General features: G+C 37.3%; 1 protein-coding gene across 3 annotated transcripts in view; it reads right to left on the reverse strand.

The window, feature by feature from the left end:
- The window catches only part of LRCH1 (leucine rich repeats and calponin homology domain containing 1), a 189,369-nt gene that overhangs the window by 12,914 nt on the left and 157,542 nt on the right, over window positions 1-18,913 (reverse strand). For all 3 annotated transcript variants that reach the window (XM_037527331.2, XM_037527333.2, XM_037527332.2), the window contains 3 exons: window positions 13,955-14,064; window positions 10,618-10,755; window positions 6,266-6,343 (listed from right to left, as the gene is read on the reverse strand). In XM_037527331.2, coding sequence (XP_037383228.1) covers window positions 6,266-6,343; window positions 10,618-10,755; window positions 13,955-14,064 — 326 coding nt within the window. The remainder of the gene's footprint in view (window positions 1-6,265; window positions 6,344-10,617; window positions 10,756-13,954; window positions 14,065-18,913) is intronic.

Consider the following 18,913-nt stretch of genomic DNA (forward strand, 5'->3'; position numbering starts at 1 on the left):
TTATATTTTCTCCCTTAAAATTAAAATAAAATACTAAAAGGGAAGGAAATTTAAAGAGTCAAAAATCTTAGCACATATTACAGAGCATCAGGAATTACTACAAGGCTTCTGAATAACAGTGACTACACTCAGGAGTCCCAGAAGAGCAGGTGCTAACGCCCACCACAGTGAACAAAAATCACAATCACCAGAGGTTAATGGATCCTCTTAGAGTCAACACAAAAGACAGACTGCGATTACTAGAAAGATTCCTCCAAAGCTACAGACACGAACAGAAATGCACATAGATCTGGCAATGGTCTAATTTATAGACACTCTGATTGTAATACAGTTTGAATCCTAAGAGTTTGGAATATATTCAATATATTTAAAGATAATTTCAATTTTCAAAGTGAATATCTTACAAAGTATCTTATAAATCGAAAATATCCTTACTCAGGATTGTTGATGGTCTCTCTGAGAATTTAAAGCCCTAGTAGACAGAATTAACTTGACTGGGAGTGGAGTGAGGTAGGAGAGGGTTTTCAGGTTTTCTCTAAGCATACAAGAACTGATTGCCAATTTCATGAACTCAGAGGGTAATGTTTCTATCGGTAAGCTAACTTATCTACAATTCTAATTTAAAATTTTTTGAAGATGTTGCTTCTAAAATGTTTATTTTCAACCATGCACTTCTGGAAGGCTTTCCAAACACTGACCAGATGTGACTGGACATGACCTTGCCACAGGGACTCACATGGGAGAGGATTTCTCCAGGAATGGTAAACACAAACTACCTATTAAAACATGGCTGCTTTCACAAGCCAGAGCTAGTTCTTTTTAATAATATTGACTTTAAATTTGATGTTAATAAAATATTAAATGTATCAGTCTCTATCTCTGGTTTTCATCCTCATTATTCATCAGTATATATGAAAAAATATAATTCTTGTAATAAAAATTTTGCTCCCTAAAAACTAATTATTAGTTATGATTTAAATTGATACCAAAATCACTGATTTGGGGAAGAAAAAGAGACTGAAGGCCCAAAGAGAAGGAACTCACTTCTCCAAGTCTTAAGATTAAAACAAACAAAAACAGTAGTTTCAGTGTATTGAAATATTTCAATAAAAATGATTTAAGTCAGCTACATAAATATAATTTCCTAAACTCTCACAACAGACACAAAGTAGGAAAGTTATCACCATTACTTTCAAATATAATATCTCATTATAAAAGGCAACAAAATATGAAAGATGCTGAAAAGATTTGGCCAGAATTCCAATATTTCGATAAAATCATTGTTAGTTAGCATCTGAATATAGTTTTCAAACTCCACTTGGCGGATGTAGATGCTGATGGATGCTGAGTGACCTGTCCTGCAGGCACAGAAGCACCTGCTGCAGTGTTCATAGGCCCTGGGTTCTACATTACCCAGACAGGCAGGGAGGAGCTGGGGCTGCCATGGTGTCTACCACTATCCACAGAGTCCTGCCCTTACTCCTCTTCCCTAATTTCTTTCTAGAGCAGCAATGAATATGAGGGCTGGGTAGACAAAAAACAAAGTACATTTCTAATCTAAGTTTCCTCCTTTTTTAAAGAAGACCAATCTCCTGAATTAATGACCTTCTTCCTTACAAAGGTCTGAGGCAAAGACTACTTACCTAAAATTAAATAGAAAACTTTTGCTGGTGAACCAAAATAATGTTCTTTCCCTAATACTTTTGATGTTTCATAAATCAGAGATTCCTCTCAAGCTGAGACAATACTAATAAGAGTGCTAAAATAACCCTAAATTTAGATCAGTTTGGAATTACCCGAAATCTTAGAAGGAATCCTTTACAGCAAGGACAGAAGTCAGGGATGATCAAACTGACTCAGAAAAGTCTAAGGAAGCCTCAGTGTGTCCATAAATAGCATCATCATCCCAAGGCTTAATCAGAGTTGAATGCTTGGGTGGAACAAAGAATGTATTGTGAAAATGTGGAAACCCACTCAAAGGCTGTGATTTTAAAGAGCAAGTTATCAGTCTTAGAGGTCGAAGACAGCTGCAGTCATCTGATTACTGGCATCAGCACCGCAGAGGCTATAAGATAGCCCTCATAACATCACCTAATCCCCAGGATTTTGAGGATGCCATGACGTGTAACCCTGTGATAATTCTCCTGCAGCTAAGCAGATGATTGAGGGGGGGAAGCAACTGTGGAACTGCAGAATGTAGTTGAGATTTTGTAGAATATTAGAGCTCAAAAGAAACCTGAGGGCACCCAGTGATTTTCAAAGCATGTTTATCAATAAGACACCTTTTTCCCCCCAAAAAGAATTTTAACTGAAAATCTAATATATGCCATGGAGTAAAAGAGAAGCTGTTCTGGCTGAAGCTGGGGGTGGGGGGGAGTTGGCTGGAGCGTTCCCCATGTGACTTTCCTTCGCCTCCTGCCCTCTTCGTTAGAGAGAATCAGGGGCTCTGGAGAATATAGTTTAAATCCACTGCTGAAGTCCAACAGTTTGCAGGGGCAGGAACTCAGCCACAGAGAGGCTATGTGTGTGCTAGAAAGGGGGTGAGCTCTTGATTCTGACAGTCCTGAGTTCAAATGCCCAGCTCTGCTGCTGATCACTATGAGTGTAAGCTTAGCAAATGGTTTAACCTCTGTGGGTCTCAGTTTCCTCATAGTAAAATGGTAACATAGTTATCTATCTTGGAAGTAAGCATTAGAGATGATAACATGTATGAAGTCCCTGGTAACTGGTAACTAGTTTACCTAGTTTTACGATGTTTGCCTAAGGATGCATCACTAGTTAGCAGCACAAGTGGGGTCAATGCACCCAAACTTCATGTATCCCCTCGCTTTGCTCAGAGATAATCTTCACTCACTCTCTCTCTTCTTCCTGGCTATCTGCATGCAACTTGTATCCCATTAGCTGGGCAACTAGCCCCAAAGAGAAAAACAAAAACAAGAATCCAAGGCACTTGAAATGAGCAGCAGGAAGGAAATGACTTTTATTGAAATAAATATATGAAGAAATACTACACCCTAACAGAAAAAGAAACTTGCCAGCAAGCCGCTGCCTCATCTCAGAATCTTTCACTTGATGGCAAACATGCCTCCTGTCACTCTACAGGAATTTCTCCAGAACCCTATCACCAACTTGCTGTGATGTCATTTCCTTTCTGTCAGCGGTTGTGCAAACTCTGTTTATGTCCCTGGACTAAGATTCAAGGGTGTGGATGCAAAAATCACAAGTAACGACCAGAAGTCAAGAGTTGCCTACCTGTCTACTATTTACTGTAACCTTCTGCAAATAAAATGGGCTTCTGACACAATCCACAGTTGTGAATGCAGGCAATTCTAAGCAGCCAACTCTACTACACCACACAGAACCACCTAGAGCACACATCGAAATGCTTCATGAACCTTGACCAACCCTGAGGCAGACACAAGGATTGTATTCCTGGGGACTTCTAAAGAAAATACAAGAAAGTACAACATTGGAATAATTTTTAAATTGTTTACATCTCATTACATTACTTTATATGTAGTGATTTAACTAAATCTGTTCAGCTATTTTACTCCATCTATGTAAACCTGATGAAAGTATACAAACTACCAACTCTGACTTCAGTCTGTAGTTTCAGACTAACTTTTTGCAGAGGGCAATAAATTTTGGCCTTTTCAGTCTCTACAGATGATGATCACAATTCAATTAGATATTTAGTTTATAAAATATAGAACTTAAGACCTCTGTGACTTTTGGGTATGTATGAGTATAGGCAAGTTATGAAAGAAAAAAGTAGGAAAAGTTTTAAAGTTAGGAGTAATTAACCATGTTGTTACCAGAAATCAATGAATATTTTTTATTCAGCTAGTAATTTGATGAAAACTGGATAAAGTGATATTATAGGTCCTCTCATTTTTCTAGGTTCCAGTCTTTTAAAATGTTCAATTATAAGGGAATTTATGCAACTAGACTTATGATTATCTTTTTAGTGTAAATCATCAGTTGTAATGTGCCACATGTATGTTCAAAATAGCAACCCTCTTAAGTAGTGAAAGCAATATAACTATCTAAGGGGCAGGAAGTCATTTGACTCCCAATTCAGTATCATATTTCTAGTTGAAAACACTGCTTTACTGCCTATAAATTATACCTGGCACATTCCACGAGATGAAAGCATGCTCCTCTGACTATAGAGAAGGATTTGTCAACTGCCTTCCACTTGGCAATTTCTGGTTTTCTACTAGACTATTCCTTCCTTCCCTTCACATACCTTGTTTAAGAAGTTCAACCGCTGCTATCCAAACAACATAATTTTTCAAGTAGCAAGCAACTTAGCATAATTCTAGGGACCAGTGAAACGATACTGGATTATCCATCAGAGTGGACATACATGTGCAGACACACATACACACACATGCATATAGACACATATATCTAGTGCAACCTAAAATTCCCTTCAAATCTAAAACTTAATTTCAAAAATATCTATAGCTAATGTGATCGTCTTATTAAGCATGGGTAAGTAGGACATTGGCAAAAAAAGATCATCTGGTCTTTGTAATTCAGTCTTTTCAGGCATTAGTGCTGGAACATAATTCAGAAACTGTTAAATTTTTCTCTGCATTTTAATGGTAATTTAATTTCCTTTCCTCCCTTTAAAAGCAAATTAAAGAGCATTGCCATTTCATTTTGTATCACCATAAGCCAAGAAAACTTTGATGAGTTTAAAAATATCACAGGGGATTAGGTCATAACTCATCAGTGCTTTCTAGTACAGACACGAATAATTTACCATGTGAAACTTGTTATGATAACTTGATTTACACATAGGAAATATTAGCCTGTGACAGAATCAAATCATGAAAAAAAGTATGTGTATAAAATTTTCACAGCAGTTCTTCCTGTCTGCTGTATCTGTGCATGCGTCGTCGTCTTGCCTTTTTAAATAAATCTCCCCTTTTAGATATTAAAAAAAAGAATTTTCACAAACAGTTGTAGTTAAGAATGTATAAACAATATTGAAATGTACACGTGCAATACAGACACACAGATTAATGTTGAAAGACATCTGAATTGGTCACAAAGACATTTAGTCCATTGTATAAAGACTACACTCTTAAAAAATGAATTTGCAAACCTTTTTTATTGCTATAGATCTGACTTACAGATGCTTTAATAATTATTTTCCTCAAATAAGATAAGAAGCCCACAGTCACCTCTTATCTTCAAACTCCTTAAGCTAAGGAATCGAAAGAGATGGAAGGGAAGCAGGGAGGGAGAGGGGGAGGAGGGGAAAAGGCAGGGGAGGGAGAAAAAGCCTTTTTCAATTTCCACAATTAATTACATTGAAAATGTAATTAATTCCTTCACATACTCAGAATCACCTTATCCTGACAAAGTAGTTACCTTATCCCTGTAACATTAGAAATGATAGAAGGAAACAATAAACATAATTTCTGTTCAGCACATCATGATAAATGTCTCACTTTACCCCCAAATTCTCAATGGATTGGCTTTTTGTCTCCTGAAGAAATAATTTGCATTGCTGACTACAAGTCCTCATTAAAAGCCCCAAATTAGCCATCTGACTGAGGCTGACTTTGAGGTTTAGCTGGGGAGATAAAAAAAGTAGCAAACTACTTTTGGGCTGGCTTTAAAGGGGAATTGTCAAGTTTATTTACAATGGACTAATGGGGAAAATACAAATACAAATAACTAACAAATGATAAAACACCATAAAACATTGTTACTAATGTTGATGATCAATAATGTTGATAATCAACTAATGTTGATAATGACAAAAATTGTAATATTCCAAATGCTGATATTTTTGATCCACAAAATGAAGCTTCAGGGAATGCAAATCAACAAATAGACAACTACAGGTTAGCTTCGCTTAAGAGCTTTGGGGAAAAATTCCATCAGCTCCAAAATTCTACCCTAAAGGACGTGACAGAGGCTCACTGAAGCCTCAGTAACTTTTGCTCTTGTAATAGAAAATAAAGTTGACTAAATTTTTTTTTGAGGTTGGAAATTTGCATTTATTTCAAAATCTTAAAGAAATTATATTCCCCTTTTTCCTGAGAATTTGATATATACTATTAAAATCATCTTAACCTCACTGCAATAGAGCAATTTAAACTAAAAATTTATAAATGCTGTTCCTCAAGAAAAATTGAGATTAAGAAGGATGTATGAAACTGTACATGCATTCAGTGGGTTCAAACAAATATGTTAAAAAATTGTTTTACTAAAACATGGTTATTTGGACTAAGGTTGAAGTTACCTCTGGTACTCCTAATTTTCGGCATGCTTCCAAAAAGTTTTCCACATTTCTTCTGCATTTTGCCATGCTAAGTTTGGGCTATAAATGGAAATATGCATAAATAATGAATTATTAAAAGAGAAATCATTTGAATATAATGCTAAATTTTCCCCTCTAATAACACAGAATTTCTTTTTTTTTCCCACCACCAACCCTTAAACCTCTTCAACCCATCCTCCCTCTCCTGCCCAGCCTTAGAAACCTCACTTTGTTTATGAATGTTTGTAAGTTTATAATTATTTTGTTTTGTCAATAAATCTGCTATGGTTCCTTATTTTACTTATATATGAAACCATTCAATATTTGTCTTTATTTTGCAATAATGGGAACATTATATCTTTTCTTAGAGTTGAGTAATACTGCATTGTGTGGATATACCACATCTTCTTTATCCAGTCCTCTAACATTGAGTAGTTAGGGTGCTAAACTGGTTAAATTGTAAATTATACAAGCAATACATGCTTATTGGAGGAAAAAAAACATAAGTAAACAAAAGAAAAACTAACCAGAAATACCCAAATAGATATAAGATCTGTTAACATTTTGGATTCTATTTATGCAAAAATGGTGTGTACCCATGTGTGTATGTCTATACAAGCTTATACACAAATATGTGTATATACATAAAATTTTTGCATACATGTATGCACACATATATGTATGTTGAGTATGTATGTTTCTCTGTGGGTATACACACATACACACACCTATCTGTGCACTCACAATTTTTATGGGAACATACTATTGTGTAAACAGTAGTATTTTAGCTCACCTGAAAATACACCATAAACATCATCCTTTCCCACATCAGCAAATATGTTTCTATATGAAGGATTAAATTCACTAGGGCAATTAAATGTCTTCCCACCAAAGCTATCACCTTAATTAGAAAGAAGTAATACACTGACAATGGTAGGATGCACAGGGCTTAACAAAGGGCCTCTCACAACTGACTTGAACCTGACCAGATGACCTCTAAGATGTGGGACGCATGCCAGATACATCTTATTCACACATTTCAGTGTTCATGCTAGATTTTAAGAGTCCACTATCATTTTCTTTGAAAAATAAGTAAGAAGCACCACTCATGCTAGAAGTTGAGGAGTAGGAGTGACATTCCACAAAGACTGACCTTCCCGTTAATACCAAGTGAGAGTGGAGTGACAAATTCCATCTCACAGGGCCCCAAACCAATCACACCAAACCCAAATTTGTACATGCTCTATTAGGGGAAAAAAAGACTCCCCCTATTCCTCTCCCCAGCCTCCCACCCATAAAAAGGAAAGAAAGTGATCTTGATACCACGTGGAACAAATTAGTTTGGAGGCTAAGCGAACTTGCTCCATCTTGGCTCCAGAGGAAATGGTGCCCTTGAACATGAGCCCTGCACAGATGGGCCAAAAAGTTGTTTGGGTGAATTTACCCACCCCTGACTTCATGCAAAGAGAAGGAATAGACATTTATGGATGTCTGCTTGCTTAAGGGAATGTGACAAGGGGATACTGGGAGAATAGTTCCTGGTCAGGCAGCTAGGATGAGAGTCATTTCATTATACTATGACTATAGTATTTGTCTTTCTGATCCTCTGAGCCCATTATCTTCTGTCATCTACTTATGATTTAGGGGAGGGTCTTGTTCTGACACTCCAAAGACACCCAACACCATTCAAAATCTGCAGGCCAGCCCAAAATGTGTTTCAGCAACATAAAGATTTCCTGTTTTTGGAAGTGAGGGAGGACCCATTCAGATTGTTGCTTAATTTCAGCTAGAAAAGCACTTGTTACCAACACAATGGTTAGAATTTCAACCTCACCTTTACTCAAAGGAAAAAAAAAAATACACCAATTATATCAACTTGGATACCAATGCAAATTGTCAAAGACTGAGGACATCCTCTTCCTAAGGCTCCTAGCATATTGACCATGACAGTGATTCTGTTTAACACTGTTTTTCCTTCTGTTTGACATAAAAGTAAATGGAAAATAATTAGTTTCATGAATGAAAAGTTGGAATGCTTAATGTTGGCAATAACACTGGTAGGAAAGACCCTGTCATGTATTGCGGATGGTGCAGATAAGATCATATTTATTAAGTACTTTCTTTGTATCAGACATACTACAAGGTGCTAAAGATACGCCCGTAGAATGGGAAAATACAATTCTCATAGCCACTTAGCTAGTTCAGTTGGAAATATGAATAAGTGGAAGGAAACTGTAGCCCAGTATAGAATGGGTCTCAGTTGTGGCAAGGTGGCTATAAGGAAAAGACAAGCAAGTCCAAGACTGAGAATGACTTGCCTCCTGCAGATACTAATGTGCAGGAGAAATGAGCTGGCGTCTTCTAAGGTGAGGAGATTTGGAGGCAGGGTGGGGAGCAGCTTTCTGGCCAGGAGAGATCAGCCTGTGCAATGCTAGAGTCTAGGGTAATAGCACAGACTAGAGATGGGAGCAGATTCTCCATCTACACCCTGACCAAGGGGCTTCAAGACACTCACTGAAGAATTTTTGATTAGTAAATATTTACAAAGAACCAGCATTCCTAAAAAGGAAAGCTATAACATAATTAATTACATTATTTAAAATGTTACTGTTATTAAGATGAATTTTAATGATGTGGGGAAATCCTCAGGGTTTGATAAATTTTAAAAGTACTGAAAAGTGCATATGATAAATTCATAATTCTAGCACAACTTAAATGTAGAAAAATGCTAGTAGAATGGCAGGGAAAATACTAGCAATGATTTTCCTGGATAGTGAGACAAAGAATGATTGATTTTTCTGCCTGCATTTCTGTTTCCTCTTTTCTCCAAACTGGAGTTATTTCCCATTATTTTTTTTCAATTCTTTAAAGAAAAAAAAATTATTAACCAAAAGGTTTCTAAACGAACATATTATTTTTTCTAATGAATTAACAAGATATGTATATATGTACACATAATTCATAGTGTCTTCTTACATCTCAGAAATGAAAATTACATCAATACATACAAACTGGAGACTAAGAAGACACAGTTTCTCTCTTATAATTTTGGAAAAATAATTACATGAGAATTTGTTATATGGCTTATCAAGTTTATCAAAAATAACTTAAAAAAAGGAAACTGGCTCTTCAAATAGATTCATCAGCTAATTTTTCCTGCTACTAAGAGAAAAGAAACTAGAACAAATATCACCACCATGACGCTTTACTGGGGAGAGGTATGGGGGCAGGAAGCAGAGGGATTTCATGTGAGGTTTACACTCAACACACCTACTATACAGTATTTTATGAATATTGTATCTTGAAATCAGGCTCTGAATTTTGAGAATCTGCTCCATAAATATTAATGATAACAATGACTTACACTCGTGTGTATGGCACATATGGCACATCCCATTCTCACCAGAACACTCCCATGAGGGGGAAGAAGTCACAGATAGATAAAATAATTTGCCCAAAGTCATACAGCTTATAAGCAGATCTGGAATCTGAATCCAAACCCTACATTCTTTAGTCCCTAAACTCTTCTGTCTCTCCTAATGAATAACAAATAGTATAGACAGATAGACTTCTTTCTTTTCTATTTATGTCAATCCTATGTAGGCTCCAAAGTCAAGCTTATCTCTGATTCCCCCACCCTCATTTAAATGATCATGGAACTGATTCTGCAGTCTCTCTTCTGGATGGTAACATCCTGGGGTATACAGGAAAGGATCCCATGGGCCAGCCTTATTTATTTTACAAGGAAGGTAAGAATGTTGAGAAGCACCATCCCTTTGTGTCCTCAGTATTTCCGATGAACCCTGAACACAGAGAGTGACTGAAGAATTGCTGAATTAATAACTGGCTGATCAACCTCTCGCTTGATAGAATAGTCATGATTTTACACAGAACCCACATATTTCCAGAGCTATCCCTGCTGACTAATAAATGGAAAAGATTCCATTTAGAAGAAAAGTTACCAACCTGAAAAAAAGTTTCTGAAAAGACATCTCATTTTTTAAATAACCCTGTGTGAGAAATGAATCTTTATGTCCTTAGAGTTTTAAAGCTAGCATTCCAACCAGCCATTATTTCTCTAACATGATTTCCCTTATATTTGAAATAAATGCTTTTCTGTCATTTACATATTAATTTTAAATCTTTTTACAATGAAAATGTTACTTCCCTCAGACTGTTCCTTTTCTGCTTTTCTAGTTGAACATGGCCCAAAAGGGTTTGAGCAGAGTCCTGGTGATCTTACTGGCAGCTAAAACCAGCAACACTGCTCCCATGTTATAAAGAACAGTTTGTTTTATGTAAAACCTCGTTTCCCTTTATGTGGTGTGACCTACCACTGCTGGTGAAGGGACATGGATGCTCGCCACGGAGCGCGGGCGGATGTGGTTGACCAGGTGGCAGAGGACCACGCCGTCCATGAGCGCAGCCCCCAGGTCCTCATGCAGGCTCACCTTGAGCCTCATCTCGATGCTCTGTGGGGACAATGAGAAGCAAGACAACGGCTGTCAGGCAACTGAGAGTAAAGTATCATTACAGCTGTTTATGAATTCTGATATCCCATTTTGCTATGGGGGAAAAGGATAAGAGCACCTGGAAAACACTGACATTATTTACTGATACATCTCCTCCAAAGATATAAAGGAAAACTTCTGTAGAAAAAATTGTTGAGCTGTGTTTAACATTTTTAATTAATTGGATTAAAAGAAATAATGGAATAACTCTTTAGTTCAATGCTGTCTTGGTCTTGACCATGAAGATATAAAACCAGAATGAGTTAAATAAAAACCAAATCCAGGGCCTCCCTGGTGGCGCAGCGGTTGAGCGCTGGGTTGCGAAGCTGCCCGCAGCCTCTGCAGCGCCGGTTCGGTCCCCGGATGCTCCCCAGCCACTGGAGGAGGGTCCCGCATGGCGCACAGACCTCTCCTGCCACCCATGTGCTCCCCTGAGCAGTGTACTTTGGTCCTTCTGCCTGCTCTGCTCCCCGCTCTGGCTCTGGTGAATTCTCTCACTCTCCCGCGCTTCTGACTGTACCAAGTGCTGGCATCAATCAATCAATCAATCAATCAGTCTTTAAAAAAACAAAAAAACAAAAAAAAAAAAACCAAAATCTAGCTAGTTCAGCCAGGCTGCAAGGAGCAGAAGATAAAGGGAGGCTTTTCTCTTAGATTATATTCTAGCTGAGAAATTTTTCTTCCTCTTCTCAAAATTTAACTTGTTTTTAGATAACTATTACTTCACATGCAATTATAATAGTTCAAAGAAATCCCATGTACCCTTTACCCTCCTCCCCAGGTAGCAACCTGCAAAAGTAGCTACAATATCATAACTGGGACACTATTGACAGAACATTTTCAGCATCACAAGGATAGCTCATGTTGCCATTTTATAGCCACACCCTCTTCTCTCCTACATCCAAGTATTCTTCAGCTCCATCTTTCTCCTTTCAAAACTCCCTTGGCATAAATGTTACTATTTTGTTACATTCTGACAGGTCCTTGAGGATTATTTTCAATCCCTTATATTTTGTTGTTCAAATTAGGTGATTTCTATTGTTCTTTCTTCTAGTCAATTCATACTCTACTTTGCCATCTCCTTTCTGCTGTTAACCTCATCCACTGGGCTTTTTTTTTTTTAAGATTTATTTATTTATGCATACAGGAGCTGGGGTGCAGGCCAAATATGGCAGGGGGGAGGGGGCTTGGGAGGATTCACCAGGGTCAGAGTGGGGAGCAGAACAGGCAGACTGACTGAAATACACTGCTGAGGGGAGCAGCGGGCGAGACAAGAGAGGTCTGCTGCGCCATGTGGGTAGCTCCCTGGCTGGGATCAAACTCATGTTGCAGTGGTTGTGTATAGCTTCAGATTGCTGTGTCTTAACCCTTTGCACTACCAGGGATCCCTCCAGGCTTTTTATTTTAAATAATTTAGTTTTCTGTTCTAAATTTCCATTCGATTCCATCAGGTCTTCTATTTCCTTACTAAGATTTTTTTTTTTTTTTTTTTCTGGGGTGTTTCTTTTATTTTTTTCCTTTGTGTTTAACCAAGTCTATAATTAGTTTTTGAGTCACTTTTATCATGCTTGCTTTAAAATCTCTGCCATAACTGTGATATCATCTCTTGATTGCCTTTTGCATTCAGTTTGAGATTTTCTGGTTCTTGGTAGGACAAGTGATTTTTGGCTGAAAACTGGACATTTTTGTGTCATGAGACTCTGGATCTTTTTAAAGCTTCTATTTTAACTGGCTTTTTTGGATACGCTACAGTAGGGAAAGGGGGTTACCACCTTGTTACTGCTGAGTGGATTTGCACCTGGTCTCAGTTGTCTGGGGGGTGGAAATACAGGTTCCCCATCTAGTCTCCACTGATGCCAAGGAAGGAGATGAACTCATTCCCAGCTAGGCGAGGGGCAGAGGGGGTGGGATTCCTGGCTTCTGGCTTGGCCTTCTCTGACCCCATGCCAGCAGGGGTGGGGTCTTTGCTGGCATGGGTAAGGGTGGGTCACAGTTTTATGGCGTGTTTAGCTGGAGTTCAGTGTTTTTGTCTATAAATTTTCTGTCTTGCTGAGCTGCCCTTTTTCTGATGTTTTCACTAATGTAATACACTTGACATTATTCACTTTATCACTAAATTGAAACTTCAGTAATCAGAAGGATCCAGGCATTAAGATGAAATTATTTCACACTTTGAGAAGCACAGCTCAGCTTCTGATGTTACTTTCACAAATCTCTGAAAGTTCACTTTCCAAATAAATACTCTAGGTAAATGACTGAAGTGTGACTCCTGGTGTAATTGCTGAATCAACCAGCAAGTGCTGGGAAGAGGCTCTGGTGTTTTTCATCCTTTCTTCCTGACAACCTGCTAAACCACAAATGAACTGTAACAACAAAGAAGCTGACAAATCTTAATTTAACTCTAAATTACAAGGTCGCTTGCTCATATGTAGAACTTGCTGCTATCTAAAATTGCATATTTATTTGCTTCCATCTCATTTACTGTTTCTTCCTAACTGACTGCAGACTTCAGAAAAACAGAGACCTTTTTATTCTCTCCTCTAGCCATCATCTAGAATACTGCATGGTGCACAGGAGTCAGCAGTCAATAATCATTTGCTAGTGAAAGAAGATAAAACATATGATCTATCTCCTCCAAGTTTTCTTGTGCTCTCTTTTAGTTCACAGCTATGGTATTTCTGTTTGAACATAAACAATCTGTTAGCAATTTGTGATGTGTTGTCTATAATAACTAATGTCAATGAACTGAAACTAGTTGTATGTGCTGTGCTTAAAAGTCTGCTTAAAAAATATAAATTGCTGGGGCCTCCCCCGTGGCGCAGCGGGTTGAGCGCAGTGCTCTGAAGCTGTCCGCAGCCTCTGCAGCGCCGGTTGATTCCTGGCCAGCCAGGGAGAATTCCACATGGCGAGCAGACCTCTCCTGTCTCGCCCGCTGCTCCCCTCAGCAGTGTACTTCGGTCCTTCTGCCTGTTCTGCTCCCCGCTCGGTCTCTGGTGAATCCTCTCACCCTCCCGCAATTCTGGCCTGTACCCCAGCTCTTGTATAAATAAAATAAATCCAAAAAAAATTTTAAAAATTAAGAAAAAGAAATATCACAAAAAAATATAAATTGCTGCTTCCACTCTGAAAATTATTACTCAGTAACATATTTCCTGGATACCTCACGGAGTTGTTCCACCAATTCTTTTTCTTCTCTCAGCTGTTCCATTTTTCTCCGAATTGTAAACTGAGGGTCTATAGATTCCAAATTTCTCTGAGGTCTTAGAAACACTATAACAGAAAAGGGAAAAAAGGCCTTTATAGAGTACCTGGCACATGTTGGCACAAAGAAACATTTATATTTAAAATAAACACTTCTTTCTGAATCATTTCTAGGATATTTGAATCAGCACTTTTATGCACTATTGGAAAATCAGAAAATTTGCACATTTTAATAAACACTTGATTTATATAGTTAAAGGAGAAACAGGATAATCTAATGTACACAACACCCTCAGAGGGGATATAGCCTGGGATCGGGGCCTGCCTCAAGCCACCCACTGAAGTCACAGGCAATAAAAAAGCCAACCATGGCATGTCACCAACGGGCTGTCACCAAGGTCCAGCAAAACCAAACCCCACAGGAAGTGAGACCAATTGTTTCAAAAATTAAGGCAAGGTCAGCAAAGGAAGTCTCAGCAGGGAGAGATGAGAGGTTCATAGAGCAAAGGGAAATGAAGAAAAGTTTGACAAAATAGGAAGCTTGGAAACACACTAAACTTGCCTCTACATCAGTTCTAGCCTAACAAAAAAAACTACCCAGTTAAATGTAGCAAAATGTAAAATTGTATTAAAATTGTATTTTTTTAAAGATTTATTTATTTATGCATACAAGAACTGGGGTACAGGCCAGAGGCCTGGGGGGAGTGGGAGGATCCACCAGAGACAGAGTAGGGAACAGAACAGGCAAATACACTGCTGAGGGGAGCAGTGGGTGAGTCAGGAGAGGTCTGTTGCACCATGTGGGTACTCCCTGGCTGGGGATAGAACTTGTGCTGCAGTGGCTGCGGATTGCTTCATAGGTTATGTCTTAATCCCTTGCCCTACCAGGGAGGCCCTGTGTTAAAATTTTAAACGTAAACTCAAGAAATAACCCACATCCCAAAGAAAAGAAGTCTACCAAATTTACCAAAAAAGTCAAGGAATGTGGAGAGTTGAATAATACACACACTAGCTGGCAAGGGGGCGCCCCAACACCACTGAAACAAACGTAATGTTTTCTTTGGAGGTTTTATTTTCCTTTGCTTTTTTTTTCTGGGGGCAATCTTATCTAATACTGCATGTTTAATATTTTCAATATGTTTTTATTGGCAGATTTTATTCTGAATATGAAACTATCAGGAAGTTAAATTAACCATGGGCTTTTGTTAAACAGCACACAATTCAAGTATCTACGCCTTGTTAGAGCCCTATGTGAGAAAACAAGATATGCAGTGGTGTCTGGGTTTTAATTCTCTGGTGGCGCTATGCATCTTAAAACACAAAATTCATGTTTTAGTATTTTCTCTATGAATGTAAAGTAATTAAAAAGTGTAAAAACACATTTGAACTGAGTTGAATACTTCAACTGTGTGTAAAATTAGAAGTTATTACTGTAATATTACTAGTTTTCTAAATATATTAATTATTGTGGAATATATGAGAATTTAAAAACAACAACTTTAGGCTAGTAATGTATCTGCGGAGTACATGCATTTGTCATGGCAGAATAATTTGCATGGGACATTATGATAATTCTCATTACATTAGCTAAGCTTGTTTTTTTTTTTTTAACGTTTTCTTTCACGTCATGTTTAATAAATGCAGTGAACACTCTGGGCCAGAGCTTCAGGAAATTGATCTATTGAAGAATTATTCTGGTTTTCCTTAGTTTCATGTCACTAAATCATTAACTCAGTTTCAATTTTAACTCCCTATTTCAGTAGAATAAAAATTTAACCTGAGGCTACATGACAATATTAAAAGTGCAGCACTGTTAGTACATGTTTTTTAAATTAAATGCCATCCTGATTTAAATATAGTAAGAAAAGAAAAAGAGAGACAGAGATGTGTGTGCGCACACAGGAACACATATATACTTGTTGAAGACATGGAAAAGACAAAGAGTCAGGCTATACAAGACGCAGGAAGAAATAAGTCATGCTTTACTGTTTAATTAGTATGTTTCAAAAAAAAATAACGTTAAAACAACAGAAAAGACTGCTCATATTTGTAATCTATTCAGCAAATGTCTAAGCAGAGACCCTGCAGGGACTTATGAAGATGCTTATGCAGAATATCAAACTGATCATTACAGGCACAGGTCGGATTCCAAAGCTTTTTCTAACATCTCTAACTCCTCTACTATCCTCCTCCTCATCCTTCTCCCTGATCGAGGATTGTCTATCTCCTATGAATGTACAAATTCTTTATCCAGGGCACTTACCACTTTCTGTCTTACATTATAGACCTTTTCCTCATTATGATTCTAAAGTATATGTCTGTTTCTATTATACTTTCTATTCTTTACCCACAAAGTAGTTTGCTGATTGAATATATGAAACCAATGTTTCAAAAATTCCTTCATTCAAAGATCAGTCTAATTTGACAGTATCTTTGTGGAGATTATCTTACCCTGATGATCTGAATTTTTCCTATCTTGAAAAATGTTCTAAAGTTCAGTTCTAGGTCTGACTCTAAAATAAAAGTAAAAATAAAATAAAATAAAATAAAAGTCCCATGAGAGCAGTGATTTTCACTTGTACCCATGGTAATGAGCATCATGTCTTGTACATAGTGGGTATTAAATGATATTGCATTTCTCTAATTGTTGTAAGAGTATCTTTTAGTTAAGCAAAGTAAGTCTGCTGATCTAAAAATTGCCTGAAATGCTACTTACTTAATTACACAAATGCACTCTTCATACAGAAAGTTTCAGCCTATAAATATTAAATTTTATTCCCTAAATTTAACTCAATGAGAAGTGATATCTTTTCTGTGGACACATGAGGTTTTAAAATTTAGCTTTCAATTTCTTCTTGAAAGTTAAGAACTTGGACTGAGTGTGATTTGTAAGTTATACAAATTCGAGGGCAGCATTATAGTGACTTTGAAAAAAAATCATATGTTTTTGATTCAAGCTTAAAGAGAATTAGAAATCTGACCAGCACATTTACTTACTGCCTTCTGAAGTCTCAAAATGCATTAGATATATTTTCTGTGCTCAAGATGCTCAAATCTCCTCTCTATGGTCTTGGGCAGTTTAGTTTCAAGTGAACTTACTTGAAATTCACATCATCACATAAAGAGCAATTAAAAAAAATATCAGTACATAGACCCATAGTACACCAAATAAATTAGTATCTATGAATATGAGCATAGGCACAAATAGTTTTTTAAATGCCCAGATTTAAAATACCACTGAAATACCCCTTTCAGTCTGAGGTGCCTCATTTTATTTGTAATGGGTAAAAGTATACATGCAAGTGCAAAATGACTATTAAAAAAATCAAGAAGATGACTATAAACTGGCCCAAGGTTGACATGTCTGTTCATTCATTCTCCAGTGTTAATTCAAGGATAAATTTTCAATAAATATAAATTAGGTACCAAAAACATCTTGCTAATGAGAAAAGAAAAATAATTCCAAAGAAGGTATGAATGACTTTAGCTTCAGAATGCAGGAAGAATGGCATGAAAGACACAGAGCAGTAAGACAGCACACAGGCCAAGGAGTGCTCAAGTCTGTAAGTTGAGAACAAACTGAACCAACTGTCCATCCAGTCCTAAGGATGAACAGGCCTAAAGACCTATGGACACACTTCCACTGCTTCCTCCATTCCTCTTAAGAGGTAGAATTTGACGGATTATAGGAATTCAAACTTCTAAGAAGCTTGCAGCCATTTTGCAGGGTTTTTTAAAACTTCTCTTTTAAAGATTTATTTATTTATATATACAAGAACTGGGGTATAAGCCAGAGGTGCAGGGGAGGGTGAGAGGATTCACCAGAGAGAGTGGGGAGCAGAACAGGTGGATCTACTGAAATATACTTGCTAAGGGGAGCAGTAGGCGAGAAAGGAGAGGTCTGCTGTGCCATGTGGGTTAGCACCCTGGCCAGACAGGATCAAACTAGTGCTGTCATGGCTGGCAGTAGCTTGACAGTGCTGTCTTTAACCCCTGCACCACCAGGGAGGCCCTGGGTTTTTTTAAATTTCTTTGAAGAATGAGTTATTTAAAATGAGATATATCTGGAACAAAATAATGGAAAGAATTTAGATAAAATAGAATTTTAATACAAAGCTAGACAATGAAAAGGGCATAAAAATGCCAACTTTACAAAAAACAGTAATTAAATATTATAAATGAAAGCAAGTTTAATATGCTAGGTCCAGTTGGTAGTAAGATGCCATAATTTACAAGGGTTCAAATAGGTGCAGGTATCAGAAAATGGAGAAAATATAAGCAAATAAAAACAATGTAGTAATCAGCACTGAAATGCCCAGAGAGGCTGCAGAGCAGAATAGGCTCTCTTACTTTGAAGAATCAGTAAGACTAACAAAACGAACACTGTTTATCTCTTGTAACATTAGCTTGTGTACTTGTGTGAATACAGACAGTGTAGCTTATTTAGTTTGAAAATGTATTCAAATGACAAAGTATAGTTTAGCAAAATGATAATGAAGAGTATCATGGAAAAGATTTGAGAACCTACACAGATATCTAAAAAAGATTTCTGCACAGGGAATATAAAGAGACAAATTGCACTGCATATATATAATGACCATCTGATGTGACTGACTAAACCACATGAACATTGAAAACAATCCTTCTACTATTGTTGTGGGAGAGCACTGGAATTCACTCATGTAAAAAATACCAAGCATACTGCAAAGTTATTTATTTTTAGAAAAATTTTCACAATGATTATTTTCTGTGGAAATCTGGGGATTTTAATAAAAAGAGGGTGACTTGGCATTAAGCTTGCATAGAGTCCTCAGTAAGCATCTGTAGTATGAATACATGTAGGCAGTTAGGAGCCCTGGGTGAGTCCCCACTGCACCTCCAACAGTATGACCCAGGTGTTACCTCACCTTGGCTTTAA

This window comes from Talpa occidentalis, unplaced genomic scaffold (assembly GCF_014898055.3).
Source record: "Talpa occidentalis isolate TD23 unplaced genomic scaffold, MPIMG_talOcc4v2.1 talOcc4.5, whole genome shotgun sequence".
Classification (NCBI taxonomy): Eukaryota; Metazoa; Chordata; class Mammalia; order Eulipotyphla; family Talpidae; genus Talpa; species Talpa occidentalis.